Source organism: Lycorma delicatula, chromosome 12, assembly GCF_047948215.1.
Source record: "Lycorma delicatula isolate Av1 chromosome 12, ASM4794821v1, whole genome shotgun sequence".
Taxonomy (NCBI): domain Eukaryota; kingdom Metazoa; phylum Arthropoda; class Insecta; order Hemiptera; family Fulgoridae; genus Lycorma; species Lycorma delicatula.
Genome location: NC_134466.1, coordinates 13,735,330 through 13,763,088, shown reverse-complemented (window position 1 = coordinate 13,763,088; position 27,759 = coordinate 13,735,330). Strand labels below are relative to the sequence as shown.

General features: G+C 33.0%; 1 protein-coding gene across 2 annotated transcripts in view; it reads left to right on the top strand.

The window, feature by feature from the left end:
- The window catches only part of LOC142332960 (uncharacterized), a 111,710-nt gene that overhangs the window by 74,825 nt on the left and 9,126 nt on the right, over positions 1 to 27,759 (top strand). For both annotated transcript variants that reach the window (XM_075379679.1, XM_075379680.1), the window contains exons 2-3: positions 8,159 to 8,349; positions 14,145 to 14,313. In XM_075379679.1, coding sequence (XP_075235794.1) covers positions 8,175 to 8,349; positions 14,145 to 14,313 — 344 coding nt within the window. In that variant the 5' untranslated portion in view covers positions 8,159 to 8,174. The remainder of the gene's footprint in view (positions 1 to 8,158; positions 8,350 to 14,144; positions 14,314 to 27,759) is intronic.

Sequence of the window (27,759 nt, the reverse complement as noted above, 5' to 3'; positions counted from 1 at the left end):
TGGTGATAATATCCAACCTCTCTTGGTGGCGTACGACACGGTTGAAAATTCAGAAATCGATTGCGTTAAAACCAATCGATATATGAAGACGTCATATCGCTTCATTTTATTTTATACAATACGAAACGTAAACAAAAAGACGAAGAAGAGGATAAAGAAACCCGTCGTTCATCGAAACGAATTTTTTAAAAATTTAAACAGTTTTTCTTAAAAAAGTCCTTTTAAGGACTACAACACATATTACACAAAGAACACAAAATTGCACACATACACAAAACAAAAATACTTTAAACTCCCATACAATAAGTCGTAACTAACTATTGTTTTAAAACGATATTTATTTACGTTTATTGTATGCAATAGTTCCAAGGCCCGTGACACGATATGATATTGGATTTATCCACTATCAATTGTTACAAATGGTGAGGAGAGTGTTTAATAAATATTAGGTTTTTTTAAAAAAGAGGAGTGATACGATAGACATATGCGTGCAAGTTTGCAATATTACGTTTATGTATGCGAAACATTATTTCTTTACTTTTTTACAAGAGCGTGATGTTATACACGACAAACACAGATGATGAGTAATGATAAACTTGCACAAGAAGGCGGGTATCGCATACATAAATTAAGAGAGTTAACTTTATTAAATGGGATTTTTTGTTTCACATAGTTGTGCTTTCTTGTGCAAGTTTATCATTACTCATCATCTGCATTTGTCGTTCATAACATCCCGGTCTTGTAAAGAAGTATCATGAAGAAGTTTCTTAAGAAATATAGTCGAGTGAGAGATCACTCGTTAAAAAAAATCTCAATGCGCCGCGGTTGCTACCCCCTGGGTGGTGTGGAAATGCAACCATTTATTTTTTATTTACGTACATTTTTATACACAGAATACAAGTCTCTCTCTTTATTTTTGTTCGGAGTAATTTTTATAGTATCCAACTTAATTTTTAAATCATATACTTTTGTACGAATGTTTTGTAGGCCTACTGGGGAGAGATTTCACTTTAAAAAAATCTCAACGCGCCATGGTTGCTACCTCTTGGGTGGTGTGGAAATGCTATAACACTCTTGTATTAAATTATTGAAATATTTCAAAGGTTGGTAACATATTTATTTAATTCAAACCAACCGCTACACAACAGCTGTTCAACAGTGGTACCAACCTGTGAAATATTACTTCAATAATTTAATACAAAATATATAACCAGGTTGGCAACACTGACACAAAATAAATCATGTTACGCGAACTCCCAAAGCATTAACATCGTTGGATGTAATTCTCTGCAACTGCGTACATACACACACGCATATGTGTGCATGTGTGAACTGATATGTATAAGGAAAAATAGTTGTTAAAAAAAATGAACGGATGTGTGGACAATAGATAAGCAGGTGTTTTCCTGTTTTGTAAGGAAAAGATTATTATTTTTGTTTTAATCGAAGTCGAGCGGATGTGAGGGGTGATAAGGATGTCAAAACATGTTCGTGCAGTTGATAAGCAGCTGTTTCCGCAATTTATTTCTGTTTTCCTGTTCATAAGGAAAAAGGTCACGCGTAGGCCGGACGGTTCGTCAGTCGAGCGCCACATTCCGCACAGTAAACATCCCTCTCTACGTCGCTCCGCTGACGCACGCACGAAAACACACGCGCAGCAGACACCGCCTCCCGGTGCAAGGTCTACGACGAGAAACTCTCTCTCTCTCCTTCGAGCGGTGACGCCTCCCGACGCCGTCGCCTGGACGACCAGGATCATCCTCGAGATACGTCTAAATTTTTTTTTCACTCCACTTCCCGGTGCACGAGCCACAACGAAGACCTCAAGCGACCGCCTCCCGGTGCACGATCTACAACGAGAACCCCTCTCACTCTCTCTCTCTCCTTCGCGGCGGCCGCCGCTTAGACAACCAGGATCATCCTCGAGGTACGTCTAAATTTTTTTTCACACCACCTCCCGGTGTACGAGCCACAACGAAGACCTCGAGCGGGGCGGGCGACGACTCCTGGTGCAACGCCTACGACGGCTCAGATCTTCCGCATGGTACGTCCGCGTCAAGGCGAAGACGACGACAAGGTTCTTCGTAGATCGTGCACTGAAAGGCGGCTAACAGGTTGGAAAGACTGCGCCGTCTCCCAGTGCACGATATACGACGAGAACCTTGTCATCGTCCCCTCGACGACCAGGGTCATCCTCGAGGAACGTCCTAAAAAACAGGTTGGAAAGACTTCGGGCTACGGCGCCACCGACGACACAATCCAAGATGGCCGACCTAAAAAACAGGTTGGAAAGACTGCGGGCTACGGCGCCACCGACATCACAATCCAAGATGGCTGACCACCACCATCTTGGCGGGCTACGGCGCCACTGACGTCACAATCCAAGATGGCCGACCATCGCCATCTTGACCGAGGGCTTATTACTGCAGTTAAGAAAAAGTCCAAAATCCAATTTCTTTTAATTTTAGGTTTTTTGGACACTTTTGATCCAGTCGATTGTAATCAAAAGGGGACGTGCACAACTAGATGTTAGAACAGTTCTAAATCCAAAATTTCAACATCCTTCGCTTAATCGTTTTTGAGTTATGCGAGAAAAATACATATATACAGATGTCACACTGAAAATAGTCAAAATGAATTCAGGGATGGTCAAAATGGATATTTTCGTTGAAATCTGAAATTTTTCGTGACTACAACACTTCCGTAAGTAGAAGTAAAAATCTATTTTTATCCGTTTCATTATTTTCACCAGTAAAACATGTCCTAAAGTTTTCTCCATTTCTTCATAGGGCAATCTGTACAATCGATCTTCCCTCCTACAACTTTTAATCGATAAAGCAATTCGATATCGGCCGTTTAAACCATCCGTTTAATTCTCATCTTTTAGAAACCCAGCATTCATTTCGGTGTGAATATCAGTAAATTGTATTTAGAGTTGGCTGCCCTTATTGCAGAACTTACAAATACATTTTTGAAAATAGTTTTGCAGAGCGTAGCGTTTGATGTTAACAAAAACGGAAAGTAAAACGATAGAAAGAGCGTGACGTTACAGATGGATTTTAATTCAAAACGAAAAGATCTTAATAGAAAAGAAGAAAACTATTTTAGGAGAATTTTAGAAGACACGAACTAGTTCGGTGGGCTACACCGTGAAGATATCCGGGTTCAGTTAATTTAGAAATAACGGTGTATTTAGATGATTATTTTGAGATTAAAATATTAGTGTAAGACAGAAAGGAAAGAATAAAAATATCATTAAACTGGTCTGCCGATTAAATCGGTCGACTGTCTGATGACTCCAACAAACATTACGAATACTTCAAATTAATTTTAACGTAGAAAAAATTAAAATATTACGGAAAAAATTAAAATAGTTTATTTAATTTTAAAAGAAAATCAATTTAAGTTTTGTGGAGTTTTAAACATTAAAAAAGAAATATATATATTTTTATTGAGGGCAGTATATGACGGTTACGTAAAGAAATGTTCAATTTTATAAATCCATCTTAAAAATAAGTCGACTAACGACCACGATATTAAAAACTTTTTATATCTTTCATCATAGAAAATATGTATTTTTCTAATAATACTTTAGGCTACATACTAAACTTTAAGTATCGTATAGATTTTAATATTACGTTAAAAAGATATAGGCCGAATCATATTTTCCAATAAAAATGCAGTAGGCTTTTTTCTTAACGCATTCTTTACAAATAATATAAGATTTCTTTCACTTTTAAGTACATTTTTGATTAGTTTCACCATAATATTTTCATACGGTATTATTTTTAATACCCCCACAGGATAACTCGGCTATTTTCTCCCACTTTCTCTGTCATCACCGTCTCTCTTTTTATCCTTTACAGTTCAACAAGAAGGTTCTGAAATTCATTTTTTTGAACTCATCACATACACCACTAAAATTAATCTTTTTTTAAAATATTATTTAATTATATTTTAAAGGAATTATAACCGGTATTTCCAACCTCAACATTTGTAAAAAGGTTATATTTTCAACATAACCGGTTTGCAAACCGATTGTACCGGGGTAGATTTCACGATCTATATTATACGAGAGAGAAGTACTTAAAAACAGTTTATAATTAAATATAAAATAAAATTTCGAAATTGAAATAAAAAGTAAAAGTTTTTATTTACTTACCTTATCTGAATGTTTAGAATTAAATGTTACCTTGAAACCAGATGAACTTCAATGACACGAACGTTCTGTAACGCAAATTAAAAAAAGAAGATAATTACTTTATTAAAACAATTATAAAAATTAAAAAGCATGACTGCCAAAATATAAAAATGAACTAAAAAAAGAAAACAAGGTATGAAAATAAAGAATTACGCAGTATTTAATTAAATAAAATAATGGGTAACCAATCAACTTTCAGTCAGTTTTGATTAGTTTAAATATATTTTTCATGTTATAGAAATAGCAGGTAATTATGAGAGATTATCACTAAAGCAAAAACCGTTTCATCGTAAAAAAACTTATCTGAAAACTTTCTAAATACTTTATATTTCTCTTAAACTACATATACCTTATACTACTTCTATAATTTCCAAATGAATTAACACATTTATCGTAGCGAAACACGAACTTCAACATACACTCGTCGCATTCATCTGCCGCCAGTCCATTTAGCCACTGATTAACAGTATTTTTAAGTTCATCGTCACCCGCGAATCGCTTACCACTCAAAGATTCTTTTAATTTTCCAAACAAATGGTAATCAGAAGGACCTAAGTCCGAACTACATGGTGTGTGATCGTAAATTTCCCATCCAAATGTTCTCAGTAAATCACGTGTCGGACCCGCAACATGTGAACGTGCATTATCGTGCAGCAGGACGACGCCGTCGGTCAGCCGCCCACCTCGCAGATTTTGAATGGCGCGCCGTAACTTACGTAGAGTTTCGCAGTAGGCTTCTGCATTTATAGTCGTTCCACGCGGCATGAAATCGATCAGCAGTGTGCCAAACCGATCTAAAAAAATCAGTTTGCGTCCAAATGTTTGCGACTCGACCTTTGTCGGTCTGGTTGGTGATTGAAAATGACGCCATTAACGTGACTGCCGTTTTCTCTCTGGCGTGTAATACGAAATCCGTGATTCATCCCCGGTAACAATCAAATTAAGGAACTCATCATCTTTTTTTGTGTAGCGCATCAAAAATTCCAAAGCAGATCCCATTCGGATATTTTTGTGACGTTCCGTTAAGATGTGCGGCACCCGAAGTGCACAAACCTTTCTGAAAACTAAATTGTCATGAACGATGCGACCGGTAACAGCTCTTAAAACATCAGGAAAAGAAGAGCCAAATCGAGCGACGATCTTTTCTGATTTCAACACCACCGAGTGTTAATGTAAGAAATATCAGTGTAGGATGTTGTTGTGTAATTGTGTAAGTGTATGTTGTAATTTATGTAGTGTTCTTGGTGTAGTATATGTGTATGATGTAAAGTGTTCTGCAGCTCACTGTATAGTGGGAAGAAAAGCTGCAGAGGCTAGGCCTGTGGGGACGCTAACCCCCAAAGTCTTAAAGAATAAGACTCCCCGTCGGGGAAAATATTCAGTTAATTACATTATGCATTTCAATTTCAAGTTTGGTTTAAAAAACCATTTCTTCACTCAAGTGCAGTCACGAAAGGTGGCTTAGATACGGTTATGTATTATTTCATGTGCAACATATTTTATGTGCTTACTTATTTCAATTTGATTATTAACTCAGTTTTTTATACTGGAAGATTATCGTGGCTTCTTTTTCTGCAATAAACTAGAATTGCTAGTTTTAATTATTTAATGATAAGTTTGTTGTTCATAAATTAGGAAATGCCAGTGCCAATAATAAGAACTGTTGTAATTTATTTTTTTAAGTTAAGGACATTTGTTCATTGCTAATTTTCATTATTACAGAATATGTCAGTAATGCAACAGTTTTCCAGTTACACTATTTTTATTGATGTTATGTTTATAGGTATCTAATTGAAAATAAAGTGTTTTATGTTCTCCTGTTTCAGGCTTTGTTTAATTGTAGATTCTCAAAACTATTATTTGAAATATGTATTTTTATGTATTTGTCATGTATTATTATAACTGATATGATGATATTTCTTGTATAATTCTGTATAGAATTAAGTTATGTTTATTTCATAATTTCATTTAATTGTTTAAGGTTATGATTTAACATAAGTTCAGTTGTTTTCTTTCTAATTAAAGTCCAATTTCATTTGGCAAATACGAGCTGTGTATCATTTTTATTTTTGTTAACTTTTACCCAACACAATCAGTATTCTCAACTGTTTCTTTGGAATCTGTGTATTGTTTGTTTTATCTAAAAACCAAGATTTTAAATATTCTTTAATGGCTATCAAATCATGTAATTACTGTCATAATCTATTGATGAAGAATATAAATGTATTAATGTATTTATTTTAACATAAAGTGAATATTTCTTATAAAAAAATAATATAATATGATTAAGATTCTTATACAACGCCAATACCATTTGGATTGAATTATCTTTAGATTTGTTACACGTTAAAAGAGTCGTTTCAAAAATGGATTTAAATCATTAAAAGGGTTTGTTTTATTGTACACCAATTCTGTTGCTATATTATGTATTATATTTAAGGCTGCATTTTAATATTGAGAATTTCTTATAGTTTGTTTTGATAAATTCTCCATACATTCTATGTTGTTTTTTTTTTTTAATTTCTAATCAATAACTGACATTTTCATGCAATTTGTTGTATAATAATTTTAAATATGGAGATAATTCGTTGACAGAATCATCATAATTTTATTATAATTTCATTTATATTTTTATTTACATTTTATATTCTTTATTAACTGTTACGATATAAAAATAACACTTTTACGAAATCTGTTAAATTTTAAAGAGTTGTATTTTTTAATTTTGTTATTAATATGGAACATCAATACCACATGTACACTCTACATCACGGTAATGATGACCATTAGCCAGTTTTTTCAAACCCTTATACGTTATATAACTTCTTTGGAGTTATTAATTTCATTCAAATCTGATAGTGTAAGATTATTGAATCTTTGTGTTAAAAATATGTTTCCAAAACCTTCAATTGAACAGATAAAAGACAACTAACTATTCGTATGGTATCTTTGGTGATTTTATGCTAATAACTGATAAAAATATAGGTTTTTTTAATACAACAAAATTATGTCAACATGGTGGGAAAGAATTTAAAAATTGGTTTTGTAATAACAAAGACAATTCCCAATTGACATCATTAACTAATCATTTGCTACAGACATGTAAAAGATTGGAGATTCCCCATTAACGTTGTTTTTATTCTTTTATAAATAATGATTATTGTTTATGAAGGAAACAGAATTGTGCTTACTACACTCTTTCATGATGAAAATTTAATTACAAAGTGCAGGTCGCTCTCGTGAAAAAAACGTTAGATTCAAGCACAGTTGCTCATGCTGGGGGTGTATTTGAACTTGAGGTTTCTATACTACTAATATTTTCTTTTTTTAACTAGCAGACCCGGCAATGCTTCGCTATTGCTAGATTTGAGTATATATATATATATATTTATATAATGAATGCAATTGAAAGTTTCATAAGACGTCAACAAAATAAACATTATGAAACCACAAAATTTAACCTTTCCCTTTTTCATATTTACCATATTCCCTTTCCCCCATTTCCGTTGTCCCTTTGCTTCCCCCATTTCTTTTTTCAATTTTTTTCTCCTTTCCATTTCCTTTTCCCCTTCTTCCCTTTTTCGATTTTTCCCTTTCTCCCTTTTTCCCCGCGCATAAATCGGTCCCGTAGTTTTTTAGTCTATAGCGGATTCACATATCGGAAACATTGAAATGTAATCGTAAAATATTTACTATAGCGTGTGTCCAACAGATAGCGCTATTTTTTTTTTTAATAAAAAAACATGGTTTTACCTGTCACAGGTGTGACATCTTAGGTATGTAAATAGTAGGTATATAAAAACACTCGCGTATTCGAATGCAACGTTGTGTTAAAATTTCAAAGAAATCGGTGAAGAACTTTCGGAGATTTAAAATTTTGAACAAACGAACATTTACATTTTTATTTATATAGATTATTTAATATTTTACTAACAAACATACTTTGTTTTGTTTCAGGACCAAAATACCGATTATGTTATCGAATATAAAAATTTATTATTTATTAATAGCAACCTTACTACCGAATTCGATAAAATCTAAAGATGTAGACGGCTTGAGATTACATGATTATATTAAAATACCTTCACCGACAGAAAATAAAGTTGAACTTTTTAATGAAGATAAAACAGCAAATAACGATGATGAATGTAGGTACACAAATTTAAAATTTATCAAAATGTTTAAATACTACATTATAACTATAGACTACAATTCTTACATTAAGTCCAGGGAAGATAAATGTGTTTAGTTCCATCGTATATGGAAATAAACACATTTATCTTGAAATTAATGTGCTTTCCCTTTAATAACCACTTCACCGACAAGTACCGCAACATTTAATCGATGTGTAGAATAATAAACAACAGAAAAACGTAAAGAATAAAGAGCAACGATAGATTTCCTGAAAAATAGAAAGGACTTTTGGCGGCACATGGGATACGAGTATAGTAATCGACACGGTGTAATATACAGAGACGGATGAAAAGATTTCAAAAGAGGGTAAGTTGGACTTCAAATTAATAACAAAGTGGAAGAGATTAGCGACTGCGGTAACAGATGCGTGGATGAGGGAATGTTCTTATTAGAGCTCATCGTCGTACGACCGACCAGCAATCGAATGATTCAACTCATCGCGGTCGTAATGCTACGGGAGTATTTAATTAGTAGTCCGTTCCAGAAAAAATGTTTTTCAAAAAGATCGGCAAAACATAAAATGCGAGCAAAACATTATAAAATTACAAGCTTCGACTATTATGAAAGAAAGAATACGATCCTTTTTACTTCCTTGTCCGAAGTAAAGTATTGTGATCCCAAAAATTTTGATTTTGAGATTTCAACGAAAACATCCATTTTGACTAGTTTCGGCGTGACATCTGTACGTACGTTAGCATCTCGCATAACTCAAACACGATTAGCCATAGAATGTTGAAATTTTGGATTTAGGACTATTGTACCATCTAGTTGTGCACCTCTTCTTTTGATTGCAATCTACTGGATTAGTGTTCAAAAAACCCAAAATCCAAAGATTTGAATTTTGGACTTTTTCTTAACTGTAGAAATAAGCCCTCATCGAGATATTTTCAACGATATATCTTAAGTGTTACTTTTTTCATTGGTCCCAGATTTATAACCAAATAAAATCTTAATGAAATATTTGCAACTTTCAAGGGAGGCACATCGGTTCGAATCCGACTTCATATATATCTTTTTTAACTTTTTTTATTTAATTTAAATATAACAAGAAAAAAATATGAAAAAATCGCATAAGTTATTAATGAAATAAAATTTTATGTATTTTTCATTTTTTTTAAAAAAGTACATGCAATTTAATAGGCGTACAAGGAAGTCATGTGGTGTCCACATCAGATTGTTTAGTAAAATATAAATAATAACAATCATTGTAATTCAATATCAATTATTTATCGGCAATTAATAAATCGCTACAAATAAAAAAAAATCTTTTTTGTTGTTGGAAATACATCCATTCATTATTCCAACGGACATTTAAGGTATTAAATCATTCACAAATAGGATTTACATAATAATTCCATTTACAACATATAAATATAATAAATGATTTACATGCACGCCAGGTTTTCTTATTTTATCAGGAAAATCAAGAAGCAAGGCTTATGTGCACGCACCAACAAATGCCTATAACAGAAAAAACCCACAGGTGATAGAAGACTTCTGGGAACTTTTGGAAAAAACCACGAACAAAATTCCCAAACATCACGTCAAGTTTCTACTAGGCGACTTTAACGGGCAATCAGGGAAAGGAAAAAATACAGGAAAATCACACGACCATACACTGCTCACAACAGCACCAATAAAAATGGTGAACGCCTCATAAACTTGTAATAACTATTCTCAAAATTATGTCAACAGAATTCCTGAAACCCACACGTAAACTAAAGACGTGGAAATCCCCCAATAAAACACTCTGAGAATTCCAAATTGACCGCATTGCCATCTCCAGGAAAAACATCAAATAAGTGCTCATTGTAAAAAACAAGGAGAGGTTCCTCGAGTCTGACCACCAACTACTCAAAGGTAAAATTTCAGCCCAATAGAAAACGGACAAGAATATCCCAGACTTTCCGTACTGACCCCGAATACCTAAAACTCAACAAGGAGATCACTGATGAACACCACAGGGTGGATAGCAGGAGTTGGTCTGAACTCGCACAGAAACTGAAAAAAACCATAAAATTAGGCCAACCTTTGAGAAAAAGAAAATACGTGGAAATCAAGTACGGTGGAATATCACGTGTGATCAAGCTGTCGAGAATAGGATTGGAGCCTGGAATAATTTCAACAGTCATAAAACACAGTAAAGTGGAGAGAATTCATAGAAATAAGGAAAACGTCCTCCAAAATTATTTGACGAGAAAAACGCAATTACCACAAAATCGACTGAAAGAAATAGAACAGGATTTTGCCAAGAACAACACCCGGAATTTCTACAAACGTTTAGAGAAAATCTTGCCGGCTACCAGCCTCCTAGGTTGTCCTTCCAACGACCCGACAGGTCCCTGAAAACTAACACGAAAAATAACTGTAAAATTCTAGGCAAATATTTCAATACTCTTCTCGAATGCAAAGTGCCCTCGGAAAAACTAAGGTTTGTAAAATCTACCAAATCCCGACTCACTTCCATCTACACACGAAGAAATTGTGAACATAATTAATCATTGAAAAACAAAAAGGTTCCTGGCGAAGATAGAATTATCGCGGAATTCTGGAAATTGGACCACAAAAACATAACGCCTAAAATTCATAGAATAATGTTGGAAGTCTAGAGAACAGAGAAAATCCTGAAAGAATTGAAGAGTGCCTTGATACACCCGCTCCATAAGAAAAAGTCAAGACATCTCCCAGTCACCTATAATATCCTCTCTAGAGCCTTGCAGAACCGACTCGAACAGCAAGCGGACCCGCAGATTGGCGAGTATCAGGCAGGATTCAGAAAAGGAAGGTCCTGCATCAAACAAATCTGGAACCTCAAGACCATACTACACATCAGACGATCTCGGAACACCAGTCATATTTGTCGACTTCAAAAAAGTCTACGACTCTGTTGACAGACAAACCTTGTTTAATACCCTACAAGAATTTGGAGACGACAGAAAGACCAGAGCAATCATCCAGAAAAATTATCAGGAACCACCTCAAAAGTCAAATTCATGGGCGAAACCTGTAACCCATTCGAAGTTCACACAGGAGTCCGACAACGGGATGGCTTATCACTAATTTTGTTCAGAGTCATCTTGGTGAAGCAAGTCAAAGGCATCCAGATCGGAAAACAGAAAAGAAATAGAATTACCATAAAACGCTTGGCCTTTACAGATGACCTGGCTATATTAACAAACAAAGATTAAGCCATTTTTGCATTGGAGAAGCTGCATGAAATATCCTGTAAAACTGGACTCCCAAATCTCTTATGAAAGGACATAATATACGGATACCAAATCAACTGGAAAATTCCCGCTGCAAACACAGTACGGCAAAATCTTACAAGCACCCTGCTCAACTGAATACAATTTCCGGCGCAGAAAGAATACTCAAAACTGCAAAAAGCATACAAGCTTACACGGAACAATTATAACAAAAGGGCAGTGTCTTGCAATGTGAAACTACATTACAGCACAGTTGTCTTGTCGGAGGCCTTGTATGCACCAGAAACCACAGTAATGAAAGAACAAAAAATCCTCAGGAAAATCCACGGTGCAGTCCTCAGAGATGGAACCTGGATCAAACGACCACAAACGAATTAAACTGGTACTGAAAACAAACCGGTAAATGAATTTCAACGCATTATCAGTTTTGTAGAGGGGGATTTTAGCAAACATGTGCTGCCATGCCAAACTCGATACTACCTTTTGTCTCCATGTAGCACACTAATGTGCAAAATTTATCAGCCAAGCCTCGTATGAAAACACATGACTCCATCTCAAACTAGTTTAGGAAAAGATGTCTACAATTCTACTGACACTTATGCAGGATGGGTGAAGATAAACTCGCTAACAAAATTTTCAATGTCGTCAAGGTAAGTAAATTAAAGTCCATTTGGATAAAAGAAACACAAGATGACCTAGAACAAGTGAACATCTCAGAAGAAATCAAGGACAGAAGGAAATTTAGGGATGAAATTAAAAATAAGAAAATTGAATAAGAGCAAAAAAGAGAAGCAATTGGAAGAAGATGGACAAAGGAGAGAAGAAATGTAGTGAACGGATGAATAGGTTTTAGGAAGAAAAAAAAGAGAAGGAAGTAAAGGCATGATGGTCAAGTTCTCACATTCTCTTAAAGGCAAATAATCATAAATAATAACAATAAGATGATTTAAAACATAAAAATGTATTTATAAATGTGTGGCCAAAATACACATTTATTCATCTGAGCATCATACCAATCACAAGCCCTTTAAAATTGAAATCAACTAAAATACACAACAAAATGGAAAAAGAGAATCAGTACTAACAAGGGAGATCACATATTTGAAGATTGAAGAATTTCCTTTGAAATTTATGATAAGGAGGGCTGATTTTCATCAAAATTCTTATGAAATGGAATATAATATTTTGGACATTGTGATGTTGAATTTGAGGAGAAAAATACAAAATATAATATTTATATATAAAGAGATGCATGGATACATTGATGTAAACACTTTAATACATACATATATATTATATATATATATATATATATATATATATATAATTTTACATGTGTAAGAAAAAACTGCTAATCTGATATAAAAGGAAGAAAAAGATATTTAAATCAGTAAAGTGGACTATCTCCGATAGCCAGACAAGTCCAAATCCTTAAGAAGATAATTTTAATTCTTTTAAAAGAATAATCAGAAACATTTTCATATCCATTTTATTATTGATTTATTTTGTTGATAATAATATCATTATCTGTTGGGCATAATGTCTTGTTTGTAATCATATAATATGTAAGGAATATATATTGTTAAGAATTATTTATTGAACTTGATATTGTTTTTAGTTGGATTTGAGATACTTTTAGTATTAGATGTGATTTTTCAAAGTACGCATCCAAGTATTCGTGAATTCGACAACACATAATTTACAGTAAGGTTTACATTATAAATAGTAATATTTTAGATTTTTGACCACTTCAGGTCCTTTGATGCACATCTTTTCTACATTAACGGTCTTTTCACTTCCCTGTGAAGATTAGGTATCTTTGTGGAAATGGATAAAAGGGATGAAAGGAGACCACCCATTTAAAAAAGAATCTTTTGTAATTTACTATTGTTGTTTTTACTTCTGTAGAACAAAGATACTATCATTCAGTCACGCTTAAGATAATTATACTACTAGGATGAATTTTGATTTAAGAATTTATTTTGTTTTTATTCTGGAATCTTTGTTGTTGAATAAATAATTAAAAAATAATCTTTTTCATGACAGAAAGAGTAACAATTTTTTTTTGCTTTGCATAAGTTTTCCAGTATTGTTCTATAGCAGTAACAAATATTAATCATCTAAAACACAAGAGTCAAAGTTGCTTTCTCAGAGAGTTATGATTTATTACACTGCTGATCCCAATAGTAAAGAGTGAATTATCTAGAACATAACAACCTTGGAGTATACTTTAAAAACAGTTCTGTGAGCATTCTAGAAACACCGCAGTTGGACAATTGCACCTCTGCCTTCTACCCAGAAAGTTCTAGATTTAAATTATGGTCACAATTAAAAAACAACTCTGTGTTTTTAAACGCATCAGAAAACAGTAAAAAACTGAGAAAAGAAGAGCATAAGTACAAAATAATTCTTCAGTTTTTCTGAACAAACTTCAACATTTTATAACATTTTTTCCACTTTGTATTCTTATTGTTCTTAACTTATTTTCATTTTAATTGTTCTAATCATTAAATATCTCTAATTATTTATCTTTATTTTTTCAGATGATTTACATTTAATACCAGAAAAAGGGTTTAATATAACATATTTGATAGAAAATGCACTGGAAAAGATTAAAATATTAATGAGAGAAGGTAATGAAACATTATATATAAAAAAATTAGATCCATACGTTTTTAATGAAAGTGTATTGTCACATGGAGATGCTATAATGTAAGTAGAAAATTATATCCTTTTAACTGACAAACTTTTAATCATTCATTATTTGTTATAATAAAATTAGTTAGTTTCTACTAATATCTCTGTAACTGCTATAGAAGTTTATGGAGGTGATCAATTTGCTTAATGACTGTTGTAACTATAATGTTTTTTCAGTTAATTTTTATACAATGAACAAACATTATAAAAAATAATAAGATCAGCTCAAATTTAATTCTACTACGCAATGCATAAAAAACATACATTTATTGTCAATTTTGTACTTTTGTGCTTCTATGTATGATTCTAGTTGGTCCAGTATAATATACACTGAAATCGGTCCAGTTTAAATGTTAATTTAAACTGTGCTACTCATGAGTTGCTAAGCTTATCCACTTATATTTTGTTTATTGTATGACTTTAAATATTTTTTTGGTAATTATGAAACCAAGAGAGTAATTTTATATTCTGAAATGTAAGTTTTGTATGATTGTTAGTCAATATACGTTAGCGTTATCTTTTTTTCTGTCATTTGGAGTGTAATTTATATAACAAATTTTTTAACAAATTCTGTGTGAATAGCTATTAATTTGTACAAGATATTTCACTGTATTGAAGATTGCAACGCAGTTTTTGACTGACAGATAATAGATTAAGAAGATATAGCATGAATAAAAGCTATATTTTTGTGCTATAAAAGATGATTAGACATGTTGAATAAGGTTCCACAAATTATTGGAACCTTTCCTTTCCTGTCTTACTCAGTTCCTGAGTAAGAAAGGAAATGCCTTACACAGGAATAAATATTTTATTGTTTTGATATCTATTTTTGGGTAGTGAGTAAGATGTAACCTTGATCCCCTCATAAGCTAACAGTTCTACAACATACAAAGGAAATAACATTCTAGAAATTGATGGCTGAAATGAAGATAAAATACCAGTGACCTAAACCTAATTTAATAAATCGGTTATTCTAGATCACAGATGTTAAATAACATCAGGTGGTTCATAAACATAAAATTGATTTTATTTTTTTGCACAACAAAAACTGAAGAAGGCTGGAAAATGTAACCCAATGAAAAATTATATAAATAAGCTGAATAATTTTCTGCTACAATTAAATGGAAAAGATTCCATTTTTACAGCCATCTTTATAGAATAAATAATAAATTCACAAAGAAAATATTCTATAATTTGGGAAATAATAAATTTGAACTAAAATGGTTTGCAGAATCTATGCAGATTTAAAATAAAAGCAAATAACTGCAAAGAATATCAAAAATGGAGAAAAATTTAGACTTTTTTTCTTTTTTTGGCACAAGGAGTCATATTATTAGTGCTTGGATACAATGTTATCATAATAAACAATTTAATTTGATAATACCAGCACAAAGTATCATGTCACACATCATGGACAACAGTATCACGACAACAGTGTGCCACAAACACTATACCATCAATGTAAAAAACCCCCACCATATGCATAAGGCAGAATAAAACTTAAATAAATAAGAACAATAATAATAAGAAACAAAACAAATGAGTAAAAATAATAATTACAACACACATTATCACAGCCAATAATATGCACCGTGCCCTACAGCATGGGTGTAAAAAGCCCAAACCATATGCAAAAGGCAGTAAAAACTTAAAAACTAAATAACAGAAATATAAAAAAAAAACAAAATTAACAATTAAAACGCATAATATCATAGGCAAACATATTTGTCACACAATAGAGTATAGATGTAAACTGTCTATGCCGTATGCTAAAGGTGAAATAAAACCACAATTAAATAACAGTTTTTCTAAATAAAATAGTTAAATCTAAATTAAAACAAATTCACGATCTGGCGTAAGCCAAACAGCATAAATAAATAAAACACATCGTAATTATTATAAGATATTTGAATATAGACCTTTGTATTTATACTTTATACCTTCTAAAGTATTTATACCTTTATACTTGTACAATATATAATCCTTAAGCTTAATGTCAGTAGCCATCCCCCAGTTTATGAAAAAGATACAAAAATCTTTGTATGGAACTGTGCGCTTCACAGTTTCAGCGGTGTGGTGTTTAGCTGTTGTGCACATGCGCACATAGGAAGCTGTACTTGAGACTGCAAGGGAGAGAGAGTGCTGTCTGTCCCTCCCACAGTGCCGACCCTAGCATGCTGGTAGTTTTTTTTATTCCACATGTGAATGGAATGTTCCTTGTTGGTTTGCTTTTCTAGTTTAGTCAATGGAAGGAATATGATAGTAGTGGTTTAGTTGTTTTTTCAGTAGTGTTCAGAAGGTGGTGGAAAGCAAGGGCTCTTTGATTGGATTGCCAAATCTGTCCAAAAAGGATGAAAGAAGGTTAATTAGTAAAAACTAATTATGTATTTGTTTCTGTGTACATAGAAATTTAAATTAAGCACCATCAGATTAAGTTGTTTTTAAGCAGACATTTTATTCAGTTATTATCGAATAATACTAAGAAATATTATCTGTATTGACATTTTATTATTTATTTGGTTAAACTAAATACAGTTTTTAATCACAATGTACTTAGATACAGACTACCACATTATTGAATTTGATAAAGTGTAGAATTAAATTATTATCCTGCTTACAGCTATTCTATTTGATTAATTAATTTTTCGGTTTTTTTATTTTTCAGAAAACTTTAACCATGGCCTTGAAAAGGCCCAAAAAAACTTTTCTGGAGCAGTACCCCCACTAATTTTAGCTACAAGCCACCACTGCTTTCAATGAATAATTGGGATAGGATAAATTTATCATCTAACAAAAATTTGGTTTACTTGTTCCTTAAAAATTAATAAATCTACTTAAAGGCAAATAAACTACAAAGATTAAAACATATTTTCAGTTTTGAAGAAAAAAGTATTAAGTTGGTTAAGTTACATTTTCAATTGTTGTAAAGCAAAAGCAAATGAAATATCCAAGGCAATAAAAGCTAGGTGAATAGAAACAAGAAATATACATCAGTAACACAGTAGTATTTTGAGAGAATTACATGAAGGTTCACCAGAATAAATGATATTTATAGGAGAGAAATTGATAACGGTAAACAAAACAAAATATAGCAGGAATATAATCACATTCATTCATCATCGTAAAGTTAACTGCAGCATTTCTTCTTCCTATACAGTAGAATATAATACAATATAACATGCAAAACAATAAACAAAATTGAATACATAGCACATGTAATAACTGCCAATTAAAGTAACATAAAGCATGAAATAATGTAAACAATGTATGGCAAATTGTATACTAAAAAATGCCCATTCAATATCACATACAAAGAACTAATATATGTTTGCATACTACCTAATAGAAATTCAATAAATATCAAGTAGCTAACATAACAGTCATGCAGTAAACAAATGTACAAGAAAACATGGCTTTATTTTGGCTTATTTGATATGTTTAATGTGATTCCACTATTTCTTTGAATTTTGTTTTAATATTATAATCTAACTGTAATATTTGCTACTACTACACCCGATTAACATACTCAAATTTTTTCCTCCCTTAACAGTTTTCAAGGGATTTCAAAAAATGAAGCGATATCAATTCGAACAAATGTACTTTTTTGTTATACTGCATACATTCAAAATTTATTCTTCATAAAATGGATCGATTTTGATGACTTTTTTTATAAAAGTTCCTCTTATGATAAGTTTTTTCCAGATAACATTGGTGGAATTTTTTTAAAACAAAGAATTACACAGTAAAATAAATGTTTTGAGAATATTTCTGCCATCAATTACTTAATATCAGGTAGTTGTAGGTAATGATAACCCACCGGTTTGGTCTAGTGGTGAACGTGTCTTCCCAAATCAGCTGATTTGGAAGTCAAGAGTTCCAGCGTTCAAGTCCTAGTAAAGCCAGTTATTTTTACATGGATTTGAATACTAGATCGTGGATACCAGTTGTTCTTTGGTTGGGTTTCAATTAACCACACATCTCAGGAATGGTCGAACTGAGAATGTACAAGACTACACTTCATTTACACTCATACACATCATCCTCGTGCATCCTCTGAAGTATTATCTGAACAGTAGTTACCGGAGGCTAAACAGGAAAATGAAAGAAAAGTTGTAGGCAATGATACAAATCTTGTACTCATTCTAGCTGATCAGATATAAGTACTTTCAACTTCAAGAAAATCAGCCAAAAAACTTTGTATAACAAATACATATCCTACATTCCAAATAACCTTAGATTATACTTGAAAGTAATTGCTCAATGTCGTTTCTTTTTTTCCATGTTACTTATGAACAGCTTCCTTGAAAAGGGTAGTGTTTTTTGTAAGGTTATCTATACATTTTAGCCTCAAACTGGTAGAATCTTTGTCTTTGATCCATATAATTCTGGATTTGAATCCTGGTCGGGCTTGGTAATTTTCATATGCCATAAGATAGATATTTGAAATTATCCAGTAATAGTTAAATCCAAAATAGTGTAATAGTTTATCAGTTATCGAGTAATAGTTAAATTTAAATAATTAAATCTAAAAAATAAAATTATAAAATTTTAAACAAAAAGAACTTTTTAAAAGAAATAATATAAGACTTCCATGTAATTAGGATTTTTAAACCTTTGCCTGTTTTCAGCCTAGCATCGACTTTAAAAAAAATTAAATCAGCCTTATTTATTTTTTTTTTAAATAAACTTTTAAAACATATAAATGTACTTCAAAAAACAGTAGAAAATTAAATTCTTCTTTAAATTTCAACTTTATTAAGTCAACACCAACTTTTTAGCACCTTTTTTAGTCAGTTTTTTTAAAATAAATTTTATTTAAACACCACATGTTCCTACTCAGATTTAAAGAAGATTAAACAGAATCATTAATAAAACAAAATAAATATTGTCAATTAAAAATTTTGATTTCAGGTCAACAAACTCTGTTGTTTTAACTGTAATTATTTACATAGGACACACAGGAAGTAACTTTCACATTACAAAGAAAACAAATAAAAGCACATTACACCATCACTGAATCCATTTTTTCAAACGTCCTCATTGAATTGAGACATGTAAGAACCAGACATAAAAAAAATTTCACCTAAATACTAAAATACAACAAAAAAACTAATTTAACAACTTGAAATGTACAAACACAATACAAAACTTATTACAAATTTGTAAAAACAACTTTCTAAATGAACAAACACAAATCACATTTGTGCTTAAACAGAAATCATAATAAAAAAAAGATCCTATAAAACATACTCCAAACACCAGTGCTACAGTGTATATATACAATGTAAAAAAAAAATTTCATACAAGATGCTGGAAATTAAGGGGACATAATATTTGGTTACAGAATTTAATTTTATTTTTTGATAATGTTTTATACATTTATTATTTCAGAAATGTGTTCTTGTACTTTTTAATATTTGACATTGATTTTAAGAATGGCAAGTGGTTTTTTTTAATAGAGTTTATTATTGCACTGAATGATGCTAATGTTGCATTACATGTATCTCAACATATTTATTTTATTTTTAAGGTTTGTCCTGTATTTTATTTTTATATACGAGTTCATGCGTACGTGTTTCTAATGGTTTTGTTTAAATGTCCAGTTTGTGTGTGGTTTACAGAAAATCAATAGATAATTCACAAAAAAGAGTAAAAAAATGTCAGTTTGTGTATCATTGGAAGGGCATAGGGGGTGGGTTTGTGCCAGATTTGTTTACAGAAATGTTTTTCTGTGTTTGATATAAAGGGTTTGAATTTATTAATGATAGCTTTAACTGTATACTTTGGTATCTGTTTGTTGGATTATTTGTTATTAGGTATTTATGGTTTTGTGGATCTAGCCAAAAACTGTACTACTTGACAACTCTCAGTGTAAATGTGTTTTTTAATGAAAATGACTTAGAGCTCCCTTTACATGAATTAACATGTTATATGATTCATTTGTTTATATATATATATATATATTTAGCTATAAATGTTTCAATTTTTGAAAGTTGATTTATACATTTGTATAATCTGAGGTGATTTTCATTTCACGCTGTAAGTCATGTCGGGTTACAATGTTTATTTATTGTACAGTTGAATTTTTCTCCAAGTAAGAAGTCTGTAATGTTAAGTATTTCACTAACAATATTTTTAGATTTTGCCAGAAGATTAATTAAATATTTTCTCCTTGAAAATTACTCAAGGAAAAATAGTTACTTTTTTCCAATTTTTTACTTACTTTATTACTTCTAAACTTCAATCAGAAAAGAAATGCGGATCGATAAAATCCTATAGTACAGTCATTTTAATCAGAGTATAAATTTTGATATTTTTCACAATCATTCAGTAAAGGAAACCTAAGTTATTTATTTTGAACTTAAAAGAAAATATCTTCAAATAATCTATGAATTATTTAAGTCATATAAAAAATAATCTGATTTATTTATTTAATTTTTTACCACATAGATTTATTTCTTTAACAGTTGATAGTTTATTTCATGAAGTAGTACCTCCATTTTAAACTTGTAAACATACCAGGCTTCTTAATGAAAGTGAGGATTAAAACAGTTTCTTTTACTCTTGTTCACAAAACTGAACATGAAGTTGCATATCAGCCAGCAAGCTGAAAATCAGGTGGTAGTCAGTCCTATAAATGATGCTTTTATTCTGTTCACCACAAGGACTAATCGTCCAGGGAGCTATAATAGGCATTATTATTTTCGGAGAATTCAATCCAACCACTTATATCTCAGATGCTACACATGTATCACAATCATAATAAAAAGCAGTATAGATATGTAAAGTAACAAATCAACTGCTTATTAATCAATGAAACAATGCATTATATACAAATTTTCCATTTTTTCTCTTATGTTGGGAGTTTTGAAAGAATTCTCATTGTATTCAGTGTTAAAATACTTTAAAAGCTCCTAAAATAAATTTGTTACTCATAATTATATGTAACATGCATCTGATCATATATTTTTAAATCATATTCTCTAGTATCACTCTTTTATTTATTCCATAACTGCTGAATTTATTTGCTAATGAAGCTTTAAGGTAGTTTTAAATTGACTTTACAAACAACATTAAATAGAGTAAAAGTGTAACATGGCGAGGTGGTTAGCAAGAGAAAGTAAATAATCTGGGTCTATCAACAAGTTCAAAAAATGATATCAACATCTCTGAAGATATTTCTTTAGAAATATTAATTAGTATTGTATTGCCTCTTGTTTAGAAAGAAAATTCTCATAATCAGTCCTGACTAGTTCCTCATCCCAATTCTGTTTTGATTTTTGCACAAACATACATAAAAAGGAAAATATTCCAGGAATCGACTACAGTATTGGTACATTCCATATATAATATGATACATACTGAATAGTATAAACTGTATATGACGTAATTCTACTTTATAGAATAGCTGTGCAGATACAGCAGTATATGGTAAGACCAACAAATTGGGCAATTCATGGAATTTTATTTATATTGATAACATATTAATAAATCGCCTTTAAATTTAAAAAAAATTATTTACAGAATTCAATTCTATTTAGACAATGAACTGGATTTTTTAATCACTCCACAGAATTATTTAAAATTAAATAATAGGCAGTCATTAAAGTTGAGCCAAGCGATTGTCTCATACTTTGATACTTTCTTCATCAAAACAAAACTTTTTTCATCGCAAATATTCAAGACATGAAAGGTTAACCGGCTCTGTATGAGAAAGAATGTCATTATTGTAATAAATTTGGCCAACTTCTACAATATATTTGGCTCAGTAACTACTTCAAGTCACATTCATAAAAAGTCTCATAAGAATGGGACTTGTTATTTTTGAGAACCATCTTCAGGAGCAACTTACATTGGTTATTATAAAAATATAAATAACAATAAAATTAAATCTTGCAAATTATAAAATATATCCCAAAACATTCAACTTTCACACCATCATCCAGAAATATGTTCAAAAAAAAGCACATTTATACTGCTGCCAGTGGTAAACATTTCAGTTCATCTACATAAAAATGTTTAACATATAAAATTAAAGTTGAATAAATTACCCTTAAAGCTAAAATGAGGTAATGCAAGCTTTATGCAACTGAGGTGCTGAAAATGTTGACCATGAGTGTAGGAAAAAACAATTTACCATATCTTCTCATTGGTTTACTTTGTGCCAGAAATCAGACATCAAGGAAATAACCCCAAATATCTGGGTATGTACCTCAACAGGAAGAATCATATTGAACAGGTCGCCAGCAAAGTAAAGGATAAGCTAAGTATTCTTAAATGCTTAGCTGGTAAGAAGTGGGGTAGCTCAATGTCTCAATGTGCAAAAAGCTCAATGTGTAAAAAGGTTTCTCCTAGTATGTCACATAATTAAGAAAAAGGTTTTCCCCACCAACACAAGCATAGCGTTTATTTCCACCATTGCACACCATGTTTCAGCTAATCTTGAAGTACAGAAGCTGGAGGTCAGGAAGTAAGACTACCTTAACCTCAATATCTGAAGAAGATTTCCATGGAACATATGGAAACACTGTACCTCAAAAAAGAATGGCTATGGATGTAAACTAATGGCTTATGTTCGGATCAGAAAAGTAATACTCATGTTTGAGTGTACTGTGAGCTTTTCTCTTTTTACCATTCAAACTTCGATGGGAAGGTTGCTGTCATTGACCCCTCCAAGAATTCTTTGTAGGAATACACGCTTTGGTAAGGCTGTCTTTTTTGCAACTCAAAAGCTGCTTTTTTAGCTCACATCTTTCCAACATCTTTACCGGCTCTCAAAAGCTCTACCGGCTTTACCGGAGATCTTTTAAACCTTGGCATATGACATCTCTCAGTCGCCTTGGCCCAGGATGCCACCGATGCGAATACTACAAGCAACATTCCTATCGGTGTAGCTACGAGTATTACTAAAAATAACGAAACACATCTCTAGTCTCAAGCAAGACTGAAAACCGAAGTTGTCAAAGGAACTGAATCACCTACCTATCCGAAAGGTAAAGCGAGTTCACATGCGACATAAACGCGGAAAAACACCAAAACAAAAACACAAAAATAAAACTAATAACAAAACAATCAAAACCGATATAACACTAACAAAACAAAAACAACACTAACAAGGAATCATAACTAAACAAAGTACACAGGAACAAGACCGAGCAGCACCATAGATTCACCCCCCCCCCCCCCGCCACAATTCATTCCTTAGTCAAATAGTGCAGAAATTCTGCCCAATCACTCAGCCCGGTCCTTCCAGTTTCGACTGATGTCAAGCATTGCTTCAACGGTATCCAGTAGAAAAATTACTGCAGTTCGCTACAGATCGTATTTGGCGCACAACACATGGAAAACATCGTCCTGCACCCCACACTATTGGCACAGACCCGAATCCAGCCAGTATACCTCTGAAGGCCCCGTGACCGGTAAGAAACTGCGTTACATACTTGTTAGGGGAAACCCATGAGGTGCCCCCATAAGCTTTTAATATATGGGAAGAGATCGTGCATATATCGCCCATCAGTAGTCTCATCCCATCTAACCTGCCATACATCATAACCATGTTGCTTGATTTCCCGAATCTTTTCTTAAGTCAGCTCAACCAACTTCCTAGCAACATACAGCTCCTGTCTCTCAAGAGCTAGAATATCAACCGGTTTCACTCTCGCAATCACGAAGACCTCCTGTGAAACCGTCCAGTAACTGCCCGTTATCGTCAACCTAACAGTTGCTGGGCTCTCAATAATATCTCTATAACTACGAAATTTCATCCTATCCACACAAACCGGCACAGCGTACAACATAATTGCTTCGCATACGCCCTTTTACAGGATGCTTAGGGTCCTAAAATTGAGACCCCAATCCAGATTGACCACACGTCGGATCCAAAAAAAGGCACTACAAGCCTTTTCCGCGATGTACTGAAGGTGCCTTTTTAACTGAAATTTCTCATCAAGATACACCCCAAGGTACTTCTAAACCTGAGTGTACTTTATTCGATAGCCTGACATCGATACTAAAACTTGCCAACTCAACATCAAATCGCTTTTGAGGAGCATCATCGAGGTCTTCTCCAAGCTGAGAGTCATCTTGTGTTGATGAGCCCTGAGCTTAAGCACCTGCATGCACGAGTGGCTCTGAGCTCGACAGATCCCTCAATTAGACATCACCGTAGTTTTTTCTGGACTAAACATCATCTTTTGCTGAAGACTCCACAACCTGAAAATCTTACATGCATTGGCAGCTTGGAGTTCTATCTTGTTCCGCGAATCCCCCTCAACCAGCAATAGCCTATCATCCGCAGAAGCAATAATGCAGCAACCATTAGGCAAACTCGACCTTAACATAGATTCGACCTCAATTATCCAAAGAAGGGGACTCAATACACTATCCTGCGGCACTCTTTAGACAGAGTCTTCCCTACTTCCGAGCTGCCATCACGGAGGGCGATAGTTCGATAAATGAAATAACTTGAGAGAATCTTTATTTCATTCTACATACAACCACGTTTCTGCATTTAAAAACAAGGCAAAGGGGGGTGGGCAGTTATTAAAAGCCCACATATATCTAGAAAAACACCTAACACATATCTACATACACTGGAAGAAGCAATATTCACCAACATGGCGTCCTCCATGCTCTTGCCCGGCCGGAAGCCATATTGGCTGTCCATCAATAAGTGCTCAGTAGTTAACCTACTAATGAGGTAAAAAACTTTCCCAAAAACCTTTCTAATTACAGGCAAGAGCATCAAAGGCCAATAAGAAGAGCTAACAGTAGAGTTCTTGTCGCCATCTTTAAAAAGCAGTATCAATTCTCCATGCTTCCAACATGCTGGAAAATATCCAGCAGAAAGCATCCAATTAAAAACCCTAATAAGGGAACCGAGAATCACAGGCAATGAGCAAATAAGGAGTTCCACCATGATACAATCATATCCAGGGGCTTTATGTCGTGCCATACTGCAGACCACCTGACAAACCTCCGCCTCAGTAATCTCAAGATATTGTACCTCAGTATGGAACTCAGCAATTTCTCGCTGCACATGTTGCTGATACAGTCTCACCAACAATATTGTCATCTTGAAGCAAATCATTTAACAAAATGTGAACGACACGATCTTTGTCCATCACAACACCATCCTGAGTTGAAAAGGCTGATAAAAGGACTTCCTTCCTACGTCCTATTCAAGGACTCTGTACACAACAACCCAAAGGTCCTTATTTCCTTGCTCCTTAAAAAATGATCGCCAAGAACTACACTTATAGAACCTAATATGATAGTACCCTCTCTGTGATAATTTGCAAGTAGAGCCATGTGCAGACCAGGATTGCCTTCACGTTGTTCAGCTTGAGTCAATAAAAAGATCGCTTCGTACAATCAAACCCCAAGTCCGTAGACAGTTACAAGTTACAGGAAACGTAATTTTTCAGTGGATCCATCCCATGTGGATACATATGGAAATAAACAGGCCGCACAAAAAAGTGCCTTGGCAAAAAAAAAGGGCACAAAAATCTTGTTTCAGCAGCCATCTATTTTATCTTATTCAGCAAAGCTCTTTACTACCAACAAATTCAGAGTTTCTACTCGACAATACCTCATCGCGTAATGAAAAAGATGATCTTTGCTTCTAGAGAATTACGTTATTATACTTGACAGCCCTAGTATTGAGAGTGTGGCCATGTTCAGGATAACAACTGGCCATGACTGTCTTGGTCTACAGGGTTATCATAAAATAATGGTGCGGTTTCAGTAATTAATAGGAAGATTGTAGGAAAATTTCTAGATGTTGTATTGGTATCCCTGAAACCCTCCAACCCAAAAGTTTGTTTATCAGCAGTTGTAACCACAACGTCAGTTCTTGTATTGTTGTTGCGGTGAGTTTAGCGAGTTACTATGTTCTCGGATAAAGACAAAGCAAAGTCTGTTTTATTGATGGCTGAATTAAAATCCGTAATTTTAGTTCAACTTGCGTTTCGACGTGAATTCGGAAGAGATACACCACACAAAAATAACATAACACGTTGGTTCAAACGATTCAAAGAAACCGGATCGGTTAAGAAACAGAAACCAACCGACAGACCAAGTGTATCAGACGAAACGGTTGAACTAATTAGACGATCGGCAATTAATAATCCTGAGAACTCCATCCCCCGTCGAAGCGTCGAATTAGGTATTCCAAAATCAACAGTTCACAAAGTTTTACATAAAAAACTGAAATTACACGCTTATAATATCCAGATACTGCAGGAATTGAAACCCGATGATGGTGTAAAACGTTACAATTTCGCTGTTGAAATGTTGGACAGAATAAGTGAAAACGAATCATTTTTAGATGATATAATTTTTACAGACGAAGCTACATTCCATGTGAATGGATGTGTTAACAGACACAATTCACGAATATGGGGCTCTGAAAACCCACACGCAATTATTGAGAAACAACGCGATTCGCCTAAAGTTAATGTTTGGTGTGGTGTGATGAAAAGTAGTGTAACAGGGCCTTTCTTCTTTGCTGAAAAAACAACTAATGGAGTTGTGTATCTTGACATGTTAACCAATTATTGCCTTACTCAGCCGGATGAACTCGAAAACATTCATCAACTTCATTTCCAACAAGATGGTGCAGCCCGCACTTCAATGCATTGGTCACGGAAACTTGAACGAAAAATTTGGAGATCGATGGATAGGCCGGCAAGGACCCATACTTTGGCCTCCAAAGAGTCCAGACCTCACACCTTGCGATTTTTTTTTGTGGGGGTACATGAAAAGCGTTGTTTATACAACGCTTTTAAGCGGTTTAGGTCGCGAAAAAATTCGCGACCTAAACCGCTTAAAAAACAGGATTAATGAAGCAATGACAACCATTAACGAAGAAATGTTAACTAATGTTTGGAGAGAAGTTGAGTATCGTTTGGACATTTGTCGAGCGACTAAGGGCGCACATATTGAAATTTATTAATTATGTAAAAAATTTTTGAGACGACAAATTTGAAAAATAAAAAACATAAACTGTAAGTAATTCTGTTTTAATTTAAACCATGTTCAAAACCGCACCATTCTTTTATGATAACCCTGTATTATATATCCTACATCTAGATGTGATATTTGTAAGTCAGAAAACAGTGTTATGAACTACGAGCATGTAATGAATGATGCGATTATTTAAAAAATTGTTAAGGAATGTCTGTTGGAAAGATCTATTGGCGAGTATGAAAATTTAATGACTTTGTATCAGAATTAGAGCTTTTGTAATAAATAAATAACACATAAATTAAATAGTAGCAGGCTATCCAATTAGCTTTAACATACGAGTATCTATCGCATTAAAATCAGTAGCACTGGCTAATTCTTATTTCACAATTTATTTTAGATATTTTGACTGTGATTGACTGAAAGGTAGAGATGTTTTTTAAAATAAAAAAAATTCTCAGATATTTTACATCAATTTGTTTAAAACAATATTTA